The 24,912-nt window shown below is 40.4% G+C and overlaps 1 protein-coding gene across 2 annotated transcripts in view; it reads left to right on the top strand.

Annotated features, from left to right (window-relative positions):
• Nucleotides 1–24,912, top strand: part of WWP2 (WW domain containing E3 ubiquitin protein ligase 2) — a 135,951-nt gene that overhangs the window by 4,884 nt on the left and 106,155 nt on the right. The window contains exon 2 of one of the 2 annotated variants that reach the window (XM_063110276.1): nt 20,765–20,849. The exons of the other annotated variant lie outside the window; for it this stretch is intronic. Within the exon in view, the coding sequence (XP_062966346.1) occupies nt 20,780–20,849 (70 nt within the window). The 5' untranslated portion in view covers nt 20,765–20,779. The remainder of the gene's footprint in view (nt 1–20,764; nt 20,850–24,912) is intronic. 2 annotated transcript variants of the gene reach the window in all.

The following is a 24,912-nucleotide window of genomic DNA, read 5'->3' as shown; positions in this document are numbered from 1 at the left end:
AAGGTAACTCAATGCTGCACAGAGGAGAGGCCAAGAAAGAAGCACCAGAAGAAGTGGAAAAGGAGGAAAGTGTGAAGGAAATGAGGACTCTTTTGAACAGACCCTTCTCCTGCACATCTCTCAAGAGTAGATGCAGGGTTATTTATAGTTAGAAATAAGCTCTGCCTGTTTCTACAACTGGTTAATTAGAAATAAAATCTTGGTGCTGGTGAGTAGTTTTTGTTTTTCCCTGGCTCCTCTGTGTGGGTCTTTTCACCTCAAGATCAGTGTTCATTGGTTTCTTGTCTCAAGCTGTGTCAAGAATTTTAGGAATTGAGGTGCCTGCAATCCTGGAGCCTATAGGATTTAAGTATCGAGTAGTGGTAGTTTAGCTTGTAGTTGATATTTGAAGAGCCCTGCTAACTGTCTGCTTTATTTATTTATTTATTTATTTAATTTTATTTTTAAAAAAATATGACCAGTAAGGGGATCTTAACCCTTGACTTGGTGTTGTCAACACCATGCTCTCCCAAGTGAGCTAACCGGCCATCCCTATATAGGGATCCAAACCCACGGCCTTGGTGTCACCAGCACCACACTCTCCCAAGTGAGCCACGGCAGGGCTGGCCCTAGCTGTCTCCTTTACCTGAATTCCTTTAATTGGTGCAATAATCTTTCAAAGTAACTGTTGCTATTGGGTTTATTTCACAGATAAGGAAACTGAGATTTAGAGAGGGTAAGTGTCATATATGTAAGTGGTTTTCCTTCCTTTCCTGGTGTACAACTCGTAAAATCCTTGGAATCTCCAAAATGATAGGTGTCTTTTTGTATGCTAATGAGGTGACCTTTGGCTGGGAGCTCCTGGATAGCCTCTGAATAGGGGTTGGTTGTCAGGGGAACCAACCAGGTGATCCAAGGGTTGGAAATTTTAGTCCGGCCCCAACCTGGGAAGGGAGAGGGACTGAAGGTTCAGTTGATCATTAGTGGCTAATCATTTAATCAGTCATGCCTACGTAATGAGGCTTTCTATAAAAACCTGGGTTTGGGGCGATTCCACATAGCTGAGCACATGGAGATTCCTGTAGGGAACCTTGTTGGGGAGGGCATGGAAGGTCTGTGCCCCTTCCCCATACCTCGTTATATGCATCTCATCATCTGTATCTTTTGTAATATCCTTTATAATAAACCAGTGGATATAAGTAAAGTGTTTCCCTGAATTCTGTGAGCCACTCTAGCAAATTAATCAAGCACAAGGAGGGGGTCCCGGGAACTTAGATTTATAGCTGGTTGGTCAGAAGCACAGTTAAACTGGGGCTTGAGATTGGCATCAGAAGTGGGGGCAGTCTTGTGAGACTGAGCCTCTATCTGTGGGTTCTGAGGGCTATCTCCAGGTAGATAGTGTCAGAATTGAATTCAATTAGAGGACATCCCGCTGTTGTTGGCTGCTGCAGAATTGATTGCTTGCTTGATGTGTGGGGAAATCCCCCCCACATCTAGTGTCAGAAGCGTGCTGTGTTGTGAGAGTATGGTAGGAAGAAACTGAGTTTGTTTTTTCCTCTGTATCCTCTCAGTAAGTAACTTGTCCAGTATCACTCAAAGGCGAATGAGTGGTTAAGCCTATTTGCCTCCAAAAATTGACTGGTTTGAAAGGTTCTTGCTGAAGTACAGTGATAAGAATGATCAGGTGCTTCAGATATTGCAAGAACTGTCATTTGCTAAATCTGATGTGTGGTCGCTTTCTCCTGTCAAAAATTCTTCAAGGATTTATTTAAAGGGGATCTCTCAGAGCAAGATATATGAGCTCCTGAAAGGGCGGGGCCCCATAGAATTCGCCTTTGCATTCTCAGGGCCTGACACAGAGTAGGATCTATGAGCATCTGTTGAATTCCTCACCCTGGCTCTGGACTGAGTAAAAGGAGGCTGGAAGAGCCAGTCAGAAGGTTGACTGCCTTCCTGCTGAGGGTGCCCATGACTGTTACAGTCTCCGTGCTCTGCGATTCAGCCTGTTCTAACAATCCAAATGTCCGTTTACTGATGAATGGTTAAGCAAAATGTATATCCATATGGTGAAATGTTATTCAGCCACAAAAAAGGAATGAAGTAGTGATACGTGCTCCCACGTGGACAAACACTGAAAACATTATGCTTAGTGGAAGGAGCCAATCACAAAAGGCCACATATTGTATGAGTCCATTTATATAAAATGTCTGGAATGGGCGAATCTATAGAAATAGAAAGTAGATTAATGGTTGCTAGGAGCTGGGGGCAGGGAGAAATGGGGAGTGACTGCTAGTGGTACAGGGTTTCTTTTGGGGTGATGAAAATGTCCTGGAATTAGTGGTGATGGTTGTGCACCGCTGTGATACCCAGACTTTAAAACCACTGAATTGTGTGCTTTAAAAGTGTGAATTTATGGTATGAGATTTATATTTCAAAAATAATAAGTAAAAAAGAATCAAACAGTCCATGTTATTAAACGTTCTCTATTGTTTCCAGTTGAATGCATTAAAAACGTTTTCTCCCTGCGTTTTTGATCTCAGGTATTTGAAGTATTTTAACCAAGCAGGACTATCATAGATCTTTGTTGTCTTTCTGGATGTCTGGAGACTCCGAACCAGCAGGTGGATCCTTGAAATGCTTAGTTGCACTAATGAGAAGGACTCTGGAGTTATTACCCTAGCTAATAGTTTCTTCTCTTTTATCAACAGCCAGTGAACTACAGGCAAGGAAAGCCTCCCGCCGCCTTTTTTTAAAAAGCGTTTATTTAAAAGTAAAGGTGTAAGGCCACTGTTTGTTTCCTTCTGAGCTGAAGGTAGCACAGAGTCCTGGAAGCTGGTAGCTCAAGTTGGCCACAGTCTGACTCTGAGCTAGACGGCAGCTACCCTTGGTTGTGCGCACAGCAGTGTTCCGTCCATGCAGGGCCTGGGGCATGCCTGTGTTACGGTAGGGGTAGGGAAAGGGAAGAACTTGGAGAGGAGGAAGGGCTTGCAAAGTAGAAAAGGCAAGAGAGGTGAAAAGGAGTCCTTTGTGTGAAGACCAGACATGGGCTGCCCGCTAGTCTTCTAAGATAGCCCTCCTTGCTTCATTCTGTTGCTGTTCATTAAAATAGATGCTTTATTCTCCAATTCTCCAAAACTAACCAATTGTTATGTTAGTAGTGACATCAACAAATCAATTTAAAATACGGCACGAAAAATACTTGTTTTCTTTATTAATGAAATGAAACGTAATTATACATGTAGGATTCTGTTTTATGTCTGGAATCACAATTAAGAAACAGCAATTTCAGCAAAACCCTGCCCCCTGTGACTGCAGGGGTTATGTCTTTTTTTAAAAAAATTTATTTTAAATTTATTTATTTTTAAAATTTCTATTGAATCATAATTGATTGTACATATTTTTGGGGTTTACCGTTGACATATGTTGATCAAATCAATATTACCAAATCAATATATTATGTATATTGTTACAAATCATACTTATCTTTATGCCCCTTGTCCAATCTCTCCCTATCCCTCTCTCCCTCCCTCCTCCCCCCTCTCATAACCCTAGATTTCTTCTCTCCTTCTGAAAGAGTAATGGTTACTCTGTGGATTTGCTGCCTAGATGATCTGTCCAATGCTGAAAGGTGTGCTCAGGTCCCCCAATATTATCGTAGAGCAGGTGCTTCTTCTGTCACTCTGGAATGGGCTTTGTGGAGAGAGACATCCTCTTCTTTGGTCTGTGCTGGTGACTCTCCTTGTGTCAATGCACTCCAGTGGCTGGGGGACCATCTGCGTGGTGGTTGTGGCGTCTAGCCACTTTCATGGCAGCCATGGTTATTGTGGTGGCTGTGGTGGGCCACCCACATGGAGGTGATGTTTTTGGCATGCCCCTTGGCTGTAGGGGTTATGTCTTAAGGAAAATTAATCTGGGGTCTGGGTCCAGGTGGACATGGGAGTTAGCATCCCAAGGATGTATTGCTGATACATCCAGTTTCAGTCTGATGTCATTTGAAATCCTTGTCTTCTTAAAAACTTTGTGGCTAATTGTATTAGTTTCCTCTTTGTAATTTGCATGACAAATTGCCGCAAACTTAGTGGCTTAAAACAACAGAAATTCATTCTTTCACAGTTCTGGAGGCCAGAAGTTTGAATTCAAGGTGTCGACAGGCATCCTATCCTTCTGAAGGCTCTAGGCGAGAATTCTTCTTTGTCTCTTCCAGCTTCTGCTGGCTTCAGGCGTTCCTTGGCTTGGGGCTCTGTGACTCCAGTCTTTGCCTCTGTCCTCACTTGGCCTCCTCCCCCGTGTCTTCTCCCCTCTGTCTGTTATAAGGACATTGGGCCCACCCTTAATCCAGGATGATCATCTCAAGATCCTTAATTTAATTGCAAAGACCCTATTTCCAAATAAGAACATATTCACAGAATCTTATTAAAATTAAACAAGGACATCATCTTATGACCTGCTTTGAAAGATGCCTTTTCCTGTTTTGAATTTAAATTTTATTTATGCCCCAAACGATACATATACATAATTAAAAAAGTCAAGTAGCATTACAAGGCTTATAATGCAACAGCAATTACTTGGTTTATCCCTTTTTATTTTTGATTTTTGTTCTGTTATGGCAATGACTTTTAACTATTTTAGCTCTCTTCTGGTATTTTTTTTTTTTTAAAGATGACCGGTAAGGGGATCTTAACCCTTGACTTGGTGTTGTCAGCACCATGCTAAGTCAGTGAGCGAACCGGCCATTCCTATATAGGGATCCGAACCCAGGGCCTTGGTGTTCAGCACCACACTCTCCCGAGTGAGCTGCAGGCTGGCCCTTCTCTTCTGTTGTTGACTTCTATATTTCTTTTCTTTTTTTTCCCTTTCTTTTTTTGGCTGTAGACTGGTACGGGGATCTAAAACCTTGACACTGCACTCTAACCAACTGAGCCAACCAGCCAGCTTGTGACTTCTATATTTCTAAATGACATCCTTGTACTATTTCTTTCTTTCTTTCTTTTTTTTTTTAAAGATGACTGGTAAGGGGATCTTAACCCTTGACTTGGTGTTATCAGCACCACACTCTCCCAAGTGAGCCATGGGCTGGCCCTATCCTTGTCCTATTTATTTATTTGTTTATTTATTTTTTTGGACTGGTAAGGGGATCACAACCCTGGGCTCGGTGTTGTCCGCACCACACTCACCCAGTGAGCGCACCGGCCATCCCTATATAGGATCCAAACCCGCGGCCTTGGCGCTACCAGTGCCGTGCTCTCCCAAGTGAGCCACGGGGCCGGCCCCTTTGTCCTATTTCTTAGCTTGTTAGTTTTATCTGTTGTCTTTCAGCCATGGAAGATGAGGATTTAGCTCTCTTACTGGCCAGCAGATACATACTACTACCTCCATTTTTGGATTACAACCAAATCAATTTTTGTAGCTATCTTTTATTTTTGGTGGCTGGCTGGTATGGGGATCTGAACCCTTGACTTTGATGTTAGAACGTCATGGTCTAACCAACTAAGCTAACCAGCCAGCCCTCAAATCAATTTTTGATTAAGTGTTTATATTATTATGATTATGAATATTATTTACAGCTGAGCCACATAGAATATAAGGATTACATTTCCTTTCTCATACAGCTTTTGTTTTTACTAGAGTTACATATTTCCCCCAAACATTCTGATAGAGCTAAAATACTTCTTTTAGTGCAGTTAGATGTGTCATGTAATCTGTTTCTTTAATTTTCTTTTTAAAAAATTTTTTATTTCTATTTCTATTTCTTTTTCTTCTTTTTTTCTTTTTTATTTCTTTTATTTTCTTTCTTAGAGAGGACACGTCCTGCAAACTCACTAATCTGGACTAGTTGCTCTCTAGCCTGTTGCACAGTAATGTCCTGGGATTTCTCGTCGTCATTATTGTAGGAATTTCTTTTTCTTTTCCCATGTGAGTACCCAGTAACCTCCGTCTTTCTCATTTATTCCCCCTGGAGTGTCTTTTAGTAGCTTCCTGAGAAAGCCAGCTCTGGAAGTAACATTTGTGAGACATTGCAAATCTGAAAATATCATTGTTTGCCTGTTCTACTTGAATTGATGGTTTTCTTGGTTATAGAATTCTAGGTTGGAAATAATTTCATCTCAGAATTTGAAAGCATTGCATTGCTTTCTAGCATTCACTAGACTGTTGAGAATTCTGATGCCATTCTGATTCTTGTTCTTTGTAAATGTGACTGGAAACGTGTATAATTTTTATTCTTACATTGTGAAATTTCATGACATTGTACCTTAGTGTATTTCTTTTTCATTCATTGTTTTGGGCACTCAATCAGGTCCTTTCTGTCTGAACATGTATATTTTTCAGCTCTAGAAATTTTTTGGTAACATTCTTGATTTTTTCCCCCTTCTTTCTATTTTAGGCATTTTAGACTAATCCATTGTTTTTGTCTTTTGGTTTTTAAAAATTTTTTGGGCAGCTGGCCAGTATGGGGATCCAAACCTATGACCTTGGTATTATAAGGCTGAGCTCTAAACAACTGAGCTAACTGGCCAGCCCCAGTAATCCATTGTTTTAAAAAAGTATTTTTTCTCTTATTTACCTTCTTTTTCTTTTGATTCTACTTTTTAGTATATGCCTCTACTTTATTAACTCTGTTTCTACTATCAGAGGTATCCTGTCCGAGAGAACTTTCTTATTCTTCAAATGTTTCTTTCTTTCTTAAAAGGACATTCTGTTCTTGTGTCATGGGTGCAATATTTTCTCTTATCTCTCTGAACTATTGTTTGGAGTTTTTCTTTCTGTTTCATTTAACTCTAGGTTTTTTGAAAAATTAAGTTATCATTTACATACCTTATTCACTCTTTTAAAGTGTGCAATTCAAGCTGGCTGGTTTGCTCATTTGGTAGTGTGGTGCTAATAACAGTAAGGTTCAGGGTCGATCCCTGTACCCACCAGCTGCTAAAAAATTAAAAAATTAAATCATAAAAAAATAGTGTGCATTTAAGTGCTTTTTAGTGTTTTTACAAAATTGTGGGACTATCATCACTCTCTAATGCCAGAACATTTTCATTACCCCAAAAGAAAACTTGTTACATTGACAGTCACTCCCCATTTCCTCCCAACCCTCTTAGTGGTAGGCAACCACTAATCTGCTTTGTGTTTCTATGGATTTGGCTATTCTATTTTCTTTCTTTTTTTTTTTTTTTTGGTGGCTGGCTGGTGTGGAGATCTGAACTCTTTTTTTTTTTTTTTATTAAAAGATGACCAGTAAGGGGATCTTAACCCTTGACTTGGTGTTGTCGGCACCACGCTCACCCAGTGAGCTAACCGGCCATCCCTATATGGGATCCAAACCCACAGTGCTACCAGCACCGCACGCTCCCGAGTGAGTCATGGGCCGGGCCCGGATCTGAACTCTTGACCTTGGTTTTATAACACTGAGCTCTAACCAACTGATATTTCATATGAATAGAACCATGGAATAATTGGGCTTTTTTGGTCTGGCTTCTTTCACTTAGCATGATGTTTTCAAAGTTCATCCATGTTGCAGTGTGAATCAGCACTTCATTTCTTTTAATGGCTGAATAATACTCCATTATATGGATATACCACATTTTATTTATCAGTTGATGAACATTTGGATTTTGTCCATTTTTTGGCTATTATGAATGATCCTGCTATGAACATTTGTGTACAGGTTTTTGTGTGGACACATGTTTTATGTCGTTTTTTTTTTTTTTTTTTTTTCGTGACCGGCACTTAGCCAGTGAGTGCACCGGTCAGTCCTATATAGGATCCGAACCCGCGGCGGGAGCGTCGCCACGCTGCCAGCGCAGCACTCTACCAACTGCGCCACGGGCTCGGCCCGTGGACACATGTTTTAAATTCCTTTGTGTGTATACCTAGAAGTGGAATTGCTGGGCATTATGGTAACTATATTCAACTTTTTGAGGAATTGACAAACTGTTTTCCAAAGCTACTTAGCATTTTTCATTTTCTGCCAGCAATGTACAAGGGTTTTAATTTCTCCACATTCTCAACAACACTTGTTATTTTCTGTCTTTGATTTTGCCAGTTTGGTGCATTTGAAGGGGTGATCTCATTGTGGTTTTGATTGGCATTTCTCTGGTGACTAATAATGTTGAGCATCTGTTCATATGCTTATTGGTAATTTGTGTAGCTTTGTTGGAGAAATGTCCATTCAGATCTTTTGTACATTTGTTTAGTTTGGTTGTCTTTTTATTGTTCAAAGAGTTCTTTATATATAGCCATGTATTGCTTAATGGCAGGGATGTGTTTTGAGAAATGCATCCTTAGGGAATTTTGCCATTGTGCAAATGTGATAAGAGTATATGTACATAAACCTAGATGGTATAGTCTGCTACACATCTCCAACTCCTTTGTATGTGCAGTCTGATGTTTTACCAAATGCAGTGTATAACTGTATTCTGGATATGAGTCTATCAGGTACATAATTTTCAAAAACTTTTCTCATTCTTTGGGTTGTCCTTTCACTTTTTTGATGGTGTCCTTTGAAGCACAAAAGTTTTTCATTTTGATGAAGTCAAATTTACCTAGTTTTTCTTTGGTTGTTTGAGCTTTTGATATCTTATCTAAGAAACTATTTCCTAATCTAAAGTCATGAAAATTTACACCCATGTTTTCTTCTTAGAGTTTTAAAGTTTTTCCTATTTTGTTTAGGTCTTTGATCCATTTTGAGTTCATTTTTGTATAAGGTGTGAGGTAGGAGTCCAACATCATTCATTTGCATATGGGTGTCCAGTTGTCTCAGCACGATTTGTTGAAAAGATTATTTCTATTGAATTGTCTTGGTACCCTTGTGTAAAAGTCAGTTGACTATAAATGTATGTTTGTTTCTAAACTCTGAATTCTATTTTGTTGCTCTGTATGTCCGTTCTTATACCAGTACCATGCAGTCTTGATTACTATGGCTTTATATTAAGTTTTGAAATCAGAACGTGTGAGCCCTTCAACTTCATTCTTTTTCAAGATTGTTTGGCTCTTCTGTTATAAGGCTATGCTCTAACCAACTGAGCTAACCTGCCAGCCCTCTTTGGCTATTCTTGGTTCCTTGCGTTTTCTTTCTTTTTTTTTTTTTTGTCTTTTTCGTGCCCGGTACTCAGCCAGTGAGCGCACCGGCCATTCCTATATAGGATCCGAGCCCACGGCTGGAGCGTTGCCACGCCCCCAGCGCCACACTCTCCTGAGTGTGCCACGGGGTTGGCCCGTTCCTTGCATTTTCTTATGAATTTTAGGATCAGCTTGTCAATTGAGTTCTTTTTTTCTCTGATTGTTTTGATATCTGGCTTTCCTTAAATGGTTGTTTGTGTATATTTAAGTGTGAAGTACCAACAGACTGATCTGTGTGCTAGGACCCAAGTGAGGGAAAGCAATGGGGGCTGGGGACAGTGACCTCTCATAGTCCTTTATGTAGAATTTCATTTTTCTCCCTGGGTAAGGATGGTGCCTTATCTTTTCCCCTCAACTGTGCCTGAAGTCCTCAAGTCTGCTTTAACCTATGGGAGATTAAAAGTTAACTTTCCTATTTGGGATTAGGGAGCAGCCACTGCCTGGCTGAATTAGATGGGGAGGGGACTCTGGGAATCTGTTTCCCATATAGGCTTTTGCCAGTCCTCCTGTTTTTTGGGCAGGAGGCCAGCAAGGGGATCCGAACCCTTGACCTTGATGTTATCAGCACCACACTCTAACCAACTGAGCTAACTGGACAGCCCAGTCCTCCTGTTTTTAGCCCCATTTACACTCTCACTTTCAGAGGTACCTGGTGCCAGCAATTATTGACCCTTTCTGGAATTCTTCAATGTGATTCAGCTTGTTTCCTGTTGACTTTCCTCATTTCAGGCCATTAGGTTTCAGTTTCTACCCACTCACCATTTTTCAAAATTTTGCTGCCATCTCTATTTGTTGTTTTGTTTTCAATTTATTTTTTTCTAGGTTTTTACCTTTTGTATTGCTTTCTTGTCATTTTGATGGGGTATGAGAAGGGAACAGAGATAAATATATGTGTTTAATCTGTCGGGTTTATTGAGAGCCTCTGGACAGCTTAGGGAAAAATTGGTATCAAAGAAAGTGGTAGAGGCTGGTTGGTTAGCTCAGTTGGTTAGAGTGCAGTGCTGATAACACCAAGATCCAGGGTTCAATCACTGTGGCCAGCCACAAAAAACAAACAAAAAACCAAAGAAAGTAGTAGTATTGCTACTGGAGGAGAAGATCTGGGGAGATCTGATGGCCGACCTCAGCCCACCCCATCCTTTACCAGGTTCTTGACTCTGCCACAGGAAAGAATTCAAGAGCAGAGTTGAAGTAGAAAGTGAAAACAAATTTAATGGGAAGAATAAGAAATACACACTTCACAGGGAAAGTGTGGGCTGGCTCCAGAGAATGAGTGGCAGCCACCATAAGTTTAATACAAAAGTAAGAAATACCCACTTTACAGACAAAGCTGGGGCTGGCTCTAGAATGAGTAGCAGCCTGCCAAAGGCAGGTTTTGCACAAAATGTAAGATATATACACCTCACAGGCAAAGTGTGGGCTGGCTCCAGAGAGAGTGAGCAGCAGCCCTGCCTTCTTCCTGGATTCTCCTTTTATAGTTTTATTGTCTATACAAATTCATCTTATCTAATGAGTATTCAACTGGGGGGTGGTGGTTCCTGGTTATGTAACAGGTTTGCACATGTTCAGTTGGTCTCCTTTAGAGTATTCTCATTGGTCAAATTCCACCACATGCACTGAATGAACTTAAAATATTCAAGGTGCTCTCTAGTGCCTCCAGTGGGAGGTCATTCAAGGGATAAATTCCTTTTTACTGAGCATGCTCGGCCACTGAAATTATGTAAGACTGCCTCCTGCATCTTACTCTCCATGTTTTGGTGCTGAAGATAGGTGTGATAAGCAACAGTAACTCAGGTCCCAGAGGAGGGGCCTGAGTCCTAGGGGAGTGGTTTGAGACCCAGGGGAGTGGCCTGAAACCTGACCCCAGGGAAACTGAGCACTTCCTATCTCAGAATCAGTAATACTTTGTCTCCTTGGAACCATTCCTGACATTGAGCTCCTTCATTGTATTCTGTTCTTACAGATAGATATTTCCCCATTTTTTCATTTGTATAATTCTCTATGCAAATTTTTTGCATATTTTTAGTTCAGTCTTAAACAGCTTGATAGAGCTAAAGTACTTTCAGTGTAAATTATTTGAGGTCTCACAGAATTCAGTAACACTAAACAGGTGATTCTCAGGCCAACTTTATATTAGGATCTCCCAGGGACCTTTTAAATAACAACTGTCTCTGCCTCATGTAAGACCAATTAAATGGTGGAGTTTGGTTGTCAGTGTTTTGTTTTTTTTAATGCTCCCCAGATGATTCAAACGTGTAGAAAGAAATGAGAACCACTGCTCTAAGGCATTTGCTGTTTCATTAAGGATAATTTTACCTAATAGGATAAATTCAGTAGGTCTCTATCTTATTGCTGTCATTCTCCCCCTCCTTCCACATTTCCCTCCAGCCACACTGGCTTCTTCCTGTTCTTTATACTCTCCAGACATGCTGGCATCTCAACAGCTTTCGCTCATTCCTTTTTATCTGCCTGGAATGTTCTTCTGCAGATATCTGTAGTTCTTTCTTTCAACTTCTTCATATCTTTCTCAGAAAAGTCACCACCTCAATGAGGCCTTCCTTGTTCACACTTTTTTTTTTTTTTTTTGTCGTTTTCGTGACCGGCACTCAGCCAGTGAGTGCACCGGCCATTCCTATATAGGATCCGAACCCGCGGCGGGAGCATCGCCGCGCTCCCAGCGCCGCACCCTCCTGAGTGCGCCACGGGCTCGGCCCCTTGTTCACACTTTTTAAAATTTCTACATCCACCTCTTGTCCACACCCACTGCAAATTCCTGTCCTTCACTGCTTTTTTTTTCTCCACAGCCCTTGTCACCTCTATAGTTCTCCTATTGATTTTGTTTTCTATTTGTCATGCCCCCACCCCCACATACCCTTGGAATGTAAATTTCATTAGGACAGGAATTTTTTCCTCCTGCGTATCAATCTTTTGTTGTATAAAGAAACTATTGGATAGAACTTCCTTTATTCCTTCTCCAATGCTCTTCTTTTCTGTATGTATGTTGGGAAAATAGAGTAGTCTGGTCAGGGCTCTTGCCTCCGGTCCAGTTGGCTGTAGTTTTAGCACATCCTTTGTAAGCAAATTGTGTGTGTGGGTGTGTGTAGTTAGTGCACATGCACACAAATGTATCTGTTTAGTTTTGTTGCTATTCCGGTTTTTTTTTGGGGGGGGGAGAGAGAGAGACAGAGACAGAGAGAGAGAAAGAGAAAGAGAGAGAGTAGTAGGAGTTTTAGTGAAGCAGGTGGGCGGGCGTCTGCCTCGGGCATCTGCCCAGTGCAGCCATGTTTCCCAACCTGCGGCTCCAAGGACCTTTTGGCTGGTTACCTAGCTCATAGACCTGCGTGTAAGGGGTCTGGTGATCCAGCCTAGCGTGTGTGGGGTCTGGTGACCCAGCCTGGCATATGAAGGGTTTGTGACCCAGTCTGTGAATGGGCTTGAGGGGTCTGTGAGCTCCAGACCCAGCCCTAGCTTGACATTTGGTGCCATGAACAGGATTAGTGGCTTGGCAATATAAACCCAAACTTCTGATCTATATTATTATTATTATTATTATTTACATTTCTTGCAAGGTTTTTGTCTGAGAAAGTCTTTTTTCTCCTTCACTTTTGAAGGATTACTTCACTAGGTATAGAGTTCTAGGTTGGTGTTTTTTTCTTTTCAGCACTTTAAATATTTCATTCCACTCTATTCCTGCTTGCATGGTTTCTGACAAGAAAGCTGCTGTAATTCTTATCCTTATTTCACTATAGGTAAGTGTTTTTCCTGTGGGTTGGCTGGTGACCTCACCTGGGAGAGTGTGGTGCCAGTAATGTGACCTGGCAGCATATCCAGGTTCTTGATCCCTGAAAGAAGAATCTTTCATGGGACCAGCAAAAGGAAAGGAAGAGAGAGACAGAGAAATGGAACATGACAGGGTTTTATTACCAAGTGAATGTATGTGCCAAACTGCACAGGCATCTCTGCCTGAGAGAGATATACATGCCCCTAACCTTCTCCTTCCTTTCTGTCCCATATGGAAATGATATAGAAGGTACTCAGTTTCCCTGGGTTTCTAGCTGCTCCCCAAGGTCTCAGGCTTCTTCCTCTAGGCTCTACCCTAGAGTAAAGTTACTGTGGCTGGTTTGACCTGTTTTCAGCACCAATATGGGGAAGATGAGACCACAAGGGGCTGGCTTATGCAAATCTAGTGGCTGGGCATGCTCAGTAGAGAGCATTCAACCCTGATGGTTGAATGACCTTCACTGGAGGTGCCAAAGAGTGCAGAATATTCTTGAATACACTGGTGCATGCAACAGGATTTGACCAACTAACATGCTCCAGGAAGAGACCAGCTGAGCATGTGCAAGACTAATGTTACATATCTGGGAGCCACTCCCTTAATTGAATATTCATTAGATGACAAAACTGTAAAAGCTGAGTGGTAGCAGAAGGCAGGGTTGTTACTTAGTGTCCTGGAGGCAACCCGTGCTTTGCTGGCTGAGGTGTGTATACTTTACTTTGTACCGAACTTACTTTCAGCAAGCAGCTGCTCACTCTTGAGCCAGCCTGCACTCTGTACTGAACTTTAAGTGTGTATTTCTTGTTTTTGTGTTAAACTTAGTGTGGGCCCTGCTCAGTCTCTGGAGCTAGGCCGTACTCTGAAATCTGTATCTCTTATTCATTATACTCAATCTTTTCTCACTTTCTACAGTGACTCTGCTCTTGAATTCTTTCCTGTGGTGGAGTCAAGAACCTGGTAAGAGGCCAGGGAGGGTTGAGGCCAACTATTGGGCCCCCCGGAACCCTACCTCTGACATCAGAAACTTCTCATGGCCCATCTCTGCCTCTCTATCCCACCTAGTGCACAGGCTCTGGCAGATCCAGTCTGAATATTTATGAGCTGCCTCCTTGGGGCATATCCCTATTTTACCCTGCCTCAGTAAACCAAGGTCACAGGGTTCAAATCCCTGTACCAGTCAGGTACACCCCCTGCACCCCCCCCCCGCCAAAAAAAAAAAAAAAAAAGGTAAGAAAAGGTAAAGTGTAAAAGTTTTTCCTGATTTTGGCTTCTTTCAAGATTTTCTCTTGGGATTTCTCTAGTTTGACTATAGTATGCATGAGTATTGTGTGTGTGTGTGTGTGTGTGTGTGTGTGTGTGTGTGTGTGAATTAATTAATTAATTTTGGGGGGATATTTATCCTGCTGTGTTTCCTGGATCTCTGGTTTGGTGTATGTAATTAATTTTGGGAAATTATTGTCCATTATTTCTTCTGCTTCACTTCTTCTGTCTTCTTCTGGTATTTTAATTATTGTGTATTTTGCACCTTCTGAAATTGTCCCACAGTTCCAGGTGTTCTGGGTCTTTTTCATTCTTTTTTCTCTTTGCATATCAGTTTAGGAATTTTCTGTTGAAATATCTTCATTCTCACTGATACTTTCTTTGGCCATGTAGTGGAGGAGAAGTGTCTTTTACTCACTCATTCTATGTTCATAGTTGAGGCCCCTATAACAAAAGACAAATTAACAAGAGAAAAACATTCAAAGTTGTTTAATATAAGTTTTATGTGACACAGGAGCCTTCATAAGGAAATGAAGACCTGAAGAAACAGGGAAACCTGTGTGTTTTTATGCTTAGGTTTGTCAAAGGATAAAATTACAACAAATTTAGTTAAAAGGTCTCAATTGGCCTTAGTGCAATTCTAGAATCAGGCAACATATCATTCCATAAAATAGGATAAGTGTTCCAATGAGCTGAGCAAAAGAGGTTGAGTGTATAGATAGGAAAAAAAAAAAAAAAAAAAAAGGCACTGAAGTAAACAGTAACAAAGAAGTGGATTGGTTGGTTAGAGCACAGGAACACCAAGGTCAGGGGTAAGGATCTCTGTACTGGCCAGAAAAAATGGATTGGTCATTTCAAAGTTCCTTTTGTTGTTAGGTGGAGACAGGGAAGCAGAACAATAGAAAAATAACTGATTATTTAACATCAGGTTACTTTTGTGTAAGAATTAAAGCAGAGTGTGGGGCTGGCCAGCTAGCTCAACTGTTTAGAGCATGGTGCTAACATCAAGGTCTAGGGTTTGATCCCTGTACTGGCTAGCTGCCAAAAAAAAATTCTTTTTGGGGGTGCTGGTCAGTTAGCTCACTTGGGAGAGGGTGGTGCTGATAACACCAAGGTCAAGGGTTCAGATCCCTGTACTGGCCAAAGGAAAAAAAAAACTTTATATATCCATAACCTGTGGTTATATTTTAAACATTGTTCTCACTATTACCCACCTGCCCCAGGCTTACACCAACTCAGTTTTTTTGGAGTTATTTGGATGCAAATACTTCCCATCACTACTATTAGCAGGGGAGAAATGATTTGAGTACAAGTACAGATTTATCTATTTGTGTTGCTGAGACAGGTGTAGAGTCAGTTCTGGGCTGCATGTTTCAAAAGCTTCCCGAGTGGATGGTGGGGATCTGGACTCAATATGCATTAGGAACCACGTCTAAGATGGGGCCTGGGGCAGAAGTTGATAGGTTGGAAGTACTTTGACTGGGATGGGATCTGTCTTTTCTTCCATAGCTATGGTTATTTTTCTCTATATATAGATAGGAAAGGTTTTACAGTTCAAAATACCTACCTTATACTGTCAGGGTGGGCTTTTTTTTATTGGATCTGGAACTCCAGACAAAGCTACACATAATAACATGGATTCCTGTTAATAAACAATGGATTGTAATTATGGAAGACATTGGAGAAAGAAAACATGGTGCTGTTGTCTCCTGTTTCTCCTGTTTTCCCAGTTGGCTTTGTTCTTTCTGAGCCTTCTTTAGAATTTATCTGATTGATTTTGTTTTGGGGCCATGAAGTGTAGATGAAGAGATATGATTGTTCTCCCATTTAACAGGCTATATGGGGGCTTCAGGTTTCATTCTTCAAGAGTTAGGACCAAAGGCTAAAAAGGGCTAAAGCTTAGGAGAACAAGTAGTTTAAAAACTGCCATTAGTTCAGTTGCCTTAGGAAAGAAAGGGTCCCAAAAGATGTAAAGGTTTTTAAAACATTCTTTTATTTTTACAGTCTATAAATAATGGATTTCCAGCTTTTAGTGTTTTAACCCCTGCTACTAAAAGCCCCTAGGCTTAATTTATAATCATTCATCTTTCCTTCATTACTCAAGATATCATTTTTTTCTCTTAAAATTATTGTTCAATTATGAAAAAGATTCAATTATGATTGAAAAGATCATAATTTCAATTATGAAAAAAACAAAATAGTTCAGAGACTAAGATAATAAACAGTCATAAAACCACCATCTGGATTTAATGAATAAGAACACTTTTGATTCAGAACTTTTTTCTTTAAAAGAGAAAATGTTGTAGATATAATGCTGGCCAGTTAGCTCCGTTGGCTAGAGCGTGATGTTGTTAACACCAAGGTCCAGGGTTTGATCCCTGTTACTGGCTAGCTGCCAAAAAAAAAAATGTTGCAGATATAGTTGAAGTTGCCTTGGTCTCTGTCCTCACTCGAATTCCTCTGATCCCTCCTCCCTGTACCCCAGAGGGAACTTCTGTTCTGAACATGGTGTGGTTCCTTCCTGTCCATGCTTTTATATTTTTACTAAATTTGTGTGTCCACAACAGCATATATAATTTGTTCTGTGTAAGTTCAAGTGTTCAAGTGTATACCAGTGGCATCATACTTAGGTACTTAGGTTGCCACTTTTTTTTTCTCTTACCATTATAATTTGGGATTTGTATATGTGGATTGAATTCGTATATTTCAAGTGCTATATAACATTGCGTTTTAGTAATATATCAGTTTTTCCATTCCCCTACTGATGGGCATTAGGTTGTTTACAATTTTTTTGCTATTATAAGCATTGCTGTGATGACCATCCTTGAACCTGGTAGTTTCTGCGTGTGTTGGAGAATTTCCCCACCACCCCTGCAAATGCCTGGCAGTGGAATCCTGGGGGTACACTATGTGCATTTTAATGCTACTGGGGGTTGTCAGGTGCCATCGATTTTGCGCTGTCTCCAGAGGCACATGAGACTTCTCACCAACACTTATTGATAGACTTCTAATCTCTTTCTAATCTGATGGGTAGCAGAGAGAGTTGATCTTTTTACTGCTTCACCAGAACAAATTTAGTCTAAGGGAGTCGAAGCATCATCTTTTTCAATTTCAGAAAATTGATGCTCAAATTCATTTATTCACTAAATATTTACAGAGTTCCTAGTAAGAGCCAGGTACCATTCCAGATGTTAGGGCTATGAGGCTAACAGATGAGACAAACATGTTGGCTCTCAAGGAGCTTTCATTCTAGGGGAGGAAGATGGACGATAGATGTGATAAGTAAATGCAGTATGCAGCAGGCTAGTGATAAATGCTAAAGAGAAAAGCGAAATAGGGGAGAAGGGCTATTAATGTGTGTGGAGAGGTGGTTGGGAAAGGAAGGCCCCTTAAGAAAGAGCCTTGGAGTAAATATCTGAGGGCAGTGAGGGAGTGAGCCCTGTATGTGGACAACTGGGGGAAGAACATTCCAGAGGAAGAGGGTAGAGGTACAACGTGAGGCGTGAGGCGGAAGTGTGTCTGCATGTTTGAGGGGGAGGGGGGCAGGGAAGAGGGCGATGAGGTAAGAGAGGTGTGTGAAAGTGGGGGAACGGATCACAGGACCTCGAGGGTCATTTGAAGGATTTTGACTTTTACTTCGGGTTAGAACTGCAGCTGCTGGATGGTTTTGAACATCAGGGTGACATGATCTGACTAACATAACAAAAATAATTTACTCTCATTGCTGAATTTAGAGATTAGATTGAAGTGAGCAAAAGGCAGAAGCAGGAAAACAGTAATCCAGATGAGAGTTCCTGATGCTTTGGACCAAGGTGACAGTAGAAGTAGTGAGAGATGGATGAACTTGGAAGTGTTTTAAAGGTAGGACCAACAGGATTTATGGATTGAATGTGGGTGTGAGAGGGAAAAGGGAAGTAAGAATGAGTCCCAGAGTTTGGGCCTGAGCCACAGGATGGAAGGAGCTGTCATTAGCTGAGATGGGGAAACTGAGGAACAGGTTTGTGGGGGAATATCAGAAGCTCAGTTTTATCAACATGCCAGTAGATCTGAGAGTCTGAGGCTCAAGGCTGAGGGTCCTAGTGGACTATATCAATTTGGGATTGTCTACAAATAGATGGTATTTAAAACCATAAGATGGATGAGATGACCAAGAGAAGAGTTATGAGGCCTGAGCTATGGGACATTGCTGGTTAGAGGTTGAGGAGGGGACAAGGGAGCCAACAAAGAAGGCTGAGAAGGAGCAGCCTGAGAGGCAGGTGTGGTGTTCTGGGAGCCGAGGGAGGAAAGCATTCAGGGAAGAGAGTGATCAGTGCATCAGATGCTGCCTGTAGGTCAGTCAGGGAGCAGGAGAACTGAGAATCACTATTGGGTTGAGTTACATGGAGTTCTCTCAATATCTTGATAAGGGGAGTTTTGGTATCTTATTCCTTTTGCTCTAAATAACATTTCAGAGGTTTCCACTGGAAATAAAATGCTATCACAGTGTAGTCCAGAGAAAACTAGCCACTTTAAATCTTTTTGGAAACTGAATATATCTACAAATAAGGCAAATTCTGTTTTGTGTTGTTTTGCTAAAAACCTTGAAGCATAAAATTGTTTGACTTTAGCTATGGAAAATGTCAAAATCAGTGTCACCTAGTTGTAGCTACATTTAATTCTCACATAAAAGGCTTTTATTGTTAGAGTAATATGGTGAGTTTATAACCACGTTTTAAGGCTGAACAGCTCTTTAAAATAGGAAGTCAGGAGGAGAGATCACATACAAATAGAATGAAATAAGGTATTTATGCAGTTGAATAGAGCAGGAATGTTACAGTATTTTTACAGCAGCAGTTCTCAACTGTTGTCCTCAGACATCTGGAGGCCTCTGAGACTCTTTTGGGGTTTTGCAAGGTCAAAACTATTTTCTTTTTCTTTTTCTTTTTTTTTTTTTTAAAGATGACCGGTAAGGGGATCTTAACCCTTGGCTTGGTATTGTCAGCACCACACTCAGCCATTGAGCTAACCGTTTATCCCTATATAGGATCCGAACCCGTAGCCTTGGTGTTATCAGCACTGCACTCTCCCAAGTGAGCCAGGGGCCGGCCCCTCAAAACTATTTTCATAATAACACTAATACTTTATTTGCCGTTTCACTGTGGTCATATTTACACTGATACTGCAAAAGCAAAGTTGAATAAACCTGGTGGTGCCCAGTATGAATCAAACTTCTGTTGTCATGCTGTTTTCAGCACAACACACTTTTAGTGAAAAGAAAAGAAAAAGGCAATTTCACTTAATAATATCCTCTTTTTTTTTTTTTTTTGTTTGACTGGCTAGTAAAGGTGACTGATCAGTAAGGAGAACCCTTGACCTTGGTGTTACAACACTGAACTCTAACCAACCGAGCTAACTGGATAGCCCCCACTTAATAATGCCCTTGATGGAGCAGTAAAACTTATTAATTTTATTAAGTCTTGACACTCGAGCACATGTCTTTTTAATATTCTGTGTGTTGAAATTTGCCTAAAGCACTTCTGCTGCTTATTGAAGCACTTGTACGGTTGTTTGAATTGAGAGCTGAATTAATTTTTTTTTTTTTGTTTCGTGAAGTACCATTTTTACTTTAAAAGACAATTAACAGGCAAGCTGAAGTTACTAGATTTGGGTATTTGGCAGACATTTTCTTGAAAAATGAATGAAGTTAGCCTGACACTTGAAAGAAAACAACTAATAATACTTATTGCCAATGATAAAAAATGAGGTTTTTTTGTGGATTTTTTGGCAGCTGGAGGGTATGGGGATCTGAACCCTTGACCTTGGTGTTACAACCTCATGTTCTAATTCAATTGAGCTAACAAGCCAGCTAAAAATGAGTTTTTAAGTGAAAACTAAAATGTTGATAACACTGAAGTCTGGGGTTCAATCCCTGTACTGGACAGCAAAAATAAAAACAAACAAACAAATAAATTAAAAAGCTGCAAAACTTAGATCTACCACCAGCTCTTAAAGCTCGACAACTTCTCAATGCTTAAAGACTTGTCTGATGAGATCAGTTGGTGACATTCACAAATGTGATTTTTTTGGTATTGTATAATGAAATGTGTCAGCATCTGTAATATCTATATAACTCAATGAACCAATGTTGTTTTGAAACAACGGTGATGTTTCAAAATCATATATGAATAAAAGATCCATTCAAAGTGCAAGATAGATTTCTGCTTCTAGCCAAGATGGTATGGCAGGGATCCCTGATGGCTAACGGTGTTGAGGTTCTTTTCATGTGCTTATTAAGCCATTTAAGTATCTTCTTTGGATAAATGTCTATTCAGATCTTTTGCTCTCTTAAAATATTGGATTAGTTGTCTTTTTATTGTTAAGCTGTGACTTTCTTTTTGGAGATGTTATATTAGACTCTCCCTCCTCTAGACTTTGTTATACCAGTCCTATGTCCTTCCTAGGCTATCCTAGACCTAACCACATTCAGTAGTCATTACAAGACAGACACCTCGCTGGAAGAAGCATGGCCACAGTTGCTTGGATGTGTATATTTTCTTGCCTCTGTCTCTTTAAACGTAAACGTTGCAGTTGAGTTCAGTTCCTCAGTTTTCTTATCAGATATTCTCTAAACCCACTGCTTTGTTTGACTTGCAGTTTCATGGTGATGATATGGCATCTGCCAGCTCCAGCCGGGCAGGAGTGGCTCTGCCTTTTGAGAAGTCTCAGCTTACTTTGAAAGGTGAGTGGCACTGTAGAAGTGTTTATCATTTGAGGTCCAGCCCGCTCTGTGGGGAAGAGGTGGAATTATACCACACCTTGGTCTGGAGAGCCAAATTTTGTGAAAGAGCTTATGCGTGTAATTATTTATTCTCATAGGATTGTCATATTGTAGCTGGGATTCTTGAAGAAGAAGGAAAATAACTTAGAGAAGGAACAAAAAGGAACTTTTGGCTAAAATTGTCTAAAATGGTGATTCTTTCCTATCCCATGGCCCTTTTACATCTATGCTTACTCTCTAGGTAATCTCAGCCAAACTTATGGCTTTAAATACCACCAGTATAAGGTCACCCCCAAATTTGTTATCTCTAGTCTGGGCCTTACCTCTGAACTCCAGATTTGTATATCCAATAGCCATCTTGTCACCTCCACTTGAATGTTTAGTAACCGTCTAAAATCTAACATGTCCAAAAATAAATAAATACATAAATAAATAATATTTAACATGTCCAGAACTGAGCACCTGATTTTTCTTTCTCATATCAGCCTATCTGGTTAGCTCTGTCTTCAAAATGTATCCAACATTCAGCCACTTCTCACTATCACTACTGGCCCAGCCTAGGCCAAGCTGTGGTCATCTCCACCCTGGATTAAGGCCGTAGCCTCCCAACTTGTCTCCCAGCTTCTGCCCTTTGCGTTCCTTCAGTCTGTTGGTTACACAGCAACCCGTGATCTTGTTAAAATGTAAGCTGGATCTTGTTACTCCTCTGCTCAAGCCAGTGAAGGGCTCCCCATCTTGCTCCGAGCAAAAGCTGAGGATCCCACATGACAGGACCCCCATTTCTCATCTTCTGTTACTTCCACATTCACTGTGCTCGGCAGCAGGGGCCTGCTTGCTCTCCATTGAATACAGCAGGCAGGCTTCTGCCTCAGGGCCTTTGCACTTGCATTCAGCCGAGTGAAATGCTTTAGCTTGCTTCCTTCCTTTCTTAGATCTTTACTCAAAAGTCACCCTCTTCAGTGAGGCCTTCTTCCTGATCTGAAGCCACCCCTCTTCCTGACTTCCTCACATCTGTCCTCTTCCCTACTTTGTTTTTCTTCCCAGCCGTTGTCACTGTTTAACATACTACATCCATACTGCAAAGTTTTATGTATTTCATTTATTGACTCTCTCCTTCAGTTAGAATGTAAACTCCACAAGAACAGGGATTTTTGTCTGTTTTGGTCACTGTTGATATTCCAGCCACTAGAACACATAGTGGGCCCTCAAGAAATATTGCCTGAAGGGCTGGCCCGTGGCTCACTCTGGAGAGTGTGGTGCTGATAACACCAAGGCCACAGGTTTGGATCCCTATATAGGGATGGCCGGTTAGCTCACTTGGGAGAGCGTGGTGCTGACAACACCAAGTCAAGGGTTAAGATCCCATTACCGGTCATCTATTTAAAAAAAAAAGAAATATTGCCTGAATGAAAGAAAATTGACTCTATAGCCTCAGCTCTGCAGGAGTCATGGAACTGAGCAGATGCCTAAGGATGGGGAGCAGGTGCCCTGGGACCTAGTATCTGAGCTCAGTACCCTCAATAAGGTCATGTGGAGGCGAAATTGTGTCTCTTGACGATATTTTTCATCAGTATTTTTGAAATGTAAATGTTATTCATTTATTTAATATGTTCATGTAGTTCAAAATTCTGTCCCTTCCTCTAGCCTTTAGTGCCCTACTTGGAGGAAACCAATATTACCAGTTTCTTGTGTATTCCTTCCAGGATACATCAAAGTGATTCATTTCTGTAATTTTGAGAGCCAGATTGCCTTCCTTGGAAAGAATACTCTCCCAGCAATGCATGGGAGTTCTTTTTCTGCACATCTTCACTAACACAGTATGTTGTCAGACTTTTTATTTTTGCCAGTCTGAGTGGTAAAAGATTTTTCTCAGTATAGTTTTTATTTCCCACTTCTTTAACTATTAATGATGTTTAGCATCTCATCATATATTTAAAGGCGATTTGTATTTCCTTTTCTGTGGATTGCCTGTTCATATTCTTTCTCTGTTTCTTATTGAGTTATTTATTGATTTATTTTTTGGTAGTCTTAAAACATTTTAATTATTTTTCTTAGAGGTTCATGGCTGTTCCAGCCCTTTTGAGTAGGGAGATGGGTTAGAGTGAACTGATAGGGTTTTGAACTTTGGACTATAGCCTTTATTACCTTATCTAATAATTAGCAAGCCTAGGTCAAAACAGAAGCCTGCCTGTGGAACCTGGTGACAGCCCTAGGTCCCTGTTTTGGGGCTGTATCATTCAGGGACACACACTGATTTCTGAAGTTTTCTCTTTTGCCTTTCCTGAAGGTGAATTTTCTTACCTGAATATTCATAGGTTAAATGCACAAAGAGTGAGATGCAACTTTATTTTAAAGTTAGCTCTTTCCACACTGGATTCGATAATACCATCCAGGAAAATAGTGGGGGCAAAGAGAAAGAGAAATAATTTAAATAGCATGGGTGATTCTTCCTTCTGTGCATTTCATTAAGAGACCCTATAGTATGATTTGGGAGGTGTTACTCCGTGGTTCCCTCTGTTTGCCTCAGTTCCCTTGTGCTTCTCCACAGTGTGATCCTAGAGTTTTTGTGGGTTTTTTTGACAGCTGGCTAGTATATGGGTCTGAACCCTTAACCTTGGTGTTACAACACTGAGCTCTAACCAACTGAGCTAACTGGCCAGCCCTGATCCTAGAGTTTTAAGGTACATTTTTAAATGCGTCAAGGCCCTTAAACGTAAGCCAAATATTTTATCTGATATTTAACTCAGGAAACACTGAAAAATTGAACACCAAAAAACAGAGCCTAACACAGCAAAAAACTGGCTGTTCGGAACCTATTGAAAGACAATATGCCAGACTCCTCTGTGTTGCCTTCCTAAGGTTTTTAAGGGTAAAATTTTGACCATATGAGATTTTTGCCTTATTGATTTTAAAATCTAAGTCCTATGTGAAGACATGGCTCCACGTATAAGAAACTGACATTTATATTTCATGAAACAGTAAATAAACTTTCTTGATAAACTTGCTTGTATTTTGAGTTTATTTTGGCTAGTCTTTTAAGAACAGGAAACACTCAAATTTTCACCCCGCCAATTAACTATTAATTACAGAGGGAAAAATGTATCTTTACAATGGGGGAGACTGGCAGACTCCACATTAACCAAGCGATCAAACTTAGCATCTCCAATAGAAGGACAACCTAATGTGTACAATAAGAGGTATACAACATAACCTGTGTAGTATTCTTGATAAAAATGTTTTAAACTGAATCTAATTATGAGGAAACAATTGGAAAAATGCAGAATTTGATGCTTTCCATGAAACAGCTGGTAGAACTCTTTAAAAATCATTGTCATGGAAAAGCAGGGAAGGCATTTTAGATTTTAAGAGGTTAAGGAGACAACAGCCAATGCAATTTGTGTGTCTTGATTGGATCCTGGGTTGGGGGAAAAACAGCTGTAAAAATATGTTTGGAACAACTGGAGAAATTTGGATATGGAATGGATATCAGATCATAGAGGAAGCAACTAAATTTTTTTAGGTATGACAGTGGTGGTGTGCTTAAGAGGGAGAATGTCCTAGTTCTTAGGTCATGAGTTCTGAAAGTTTCAAATGGTTTGCCAAAAAAAAGTATGGCTATATACATACACACATATGTATAGACATAGATGTCATACTGTAATCTGTACTGTCTAATGGGGTAACCACTGTACTCACATAGAACTATTTACGTTTTAATTAAAATTTAAATAAATTTAAAAATTCATGTCCTCAGTCGCACTGGTCATATTTCAAGTGCTAACAGCTACACGTGTGTCATGGCAATGCATTGGACAGCACAGACATAGAACATTTTCACCATCACAGAAGTTCTCTTGCATAGTGCTGATAGAGACATACACATAGAGAGGGAAAAAAGCAAATGTGGCAAAATGGTAACAATTAGTGAAGAGTGTACAGATATTTCTTGTGCTATTCAACTTCTCTATAGATTGGAAACTACCAAGTACAACATCTGATCCTAGATTGGGTACTAGGCCAGAAA

The sequence above is a fragment of the Cynocephalus volans genome, chromosome 10 (genome assembly GCF_027409185.1).
Source record: "Cynocephalus volans isolate mCynVol1 chromosome 10, mCynVol1.pri, whole genome shotgun sequence".
NCBI lineage: Eukaryota > Metazoa > Chordata > Mammalia > Dermoptera > Cynocephalidae > Cynocephalus > Cynocephalus volans.
This window is presented reverse-complemented; position numbering and strand designations above follow the sequence as displayed.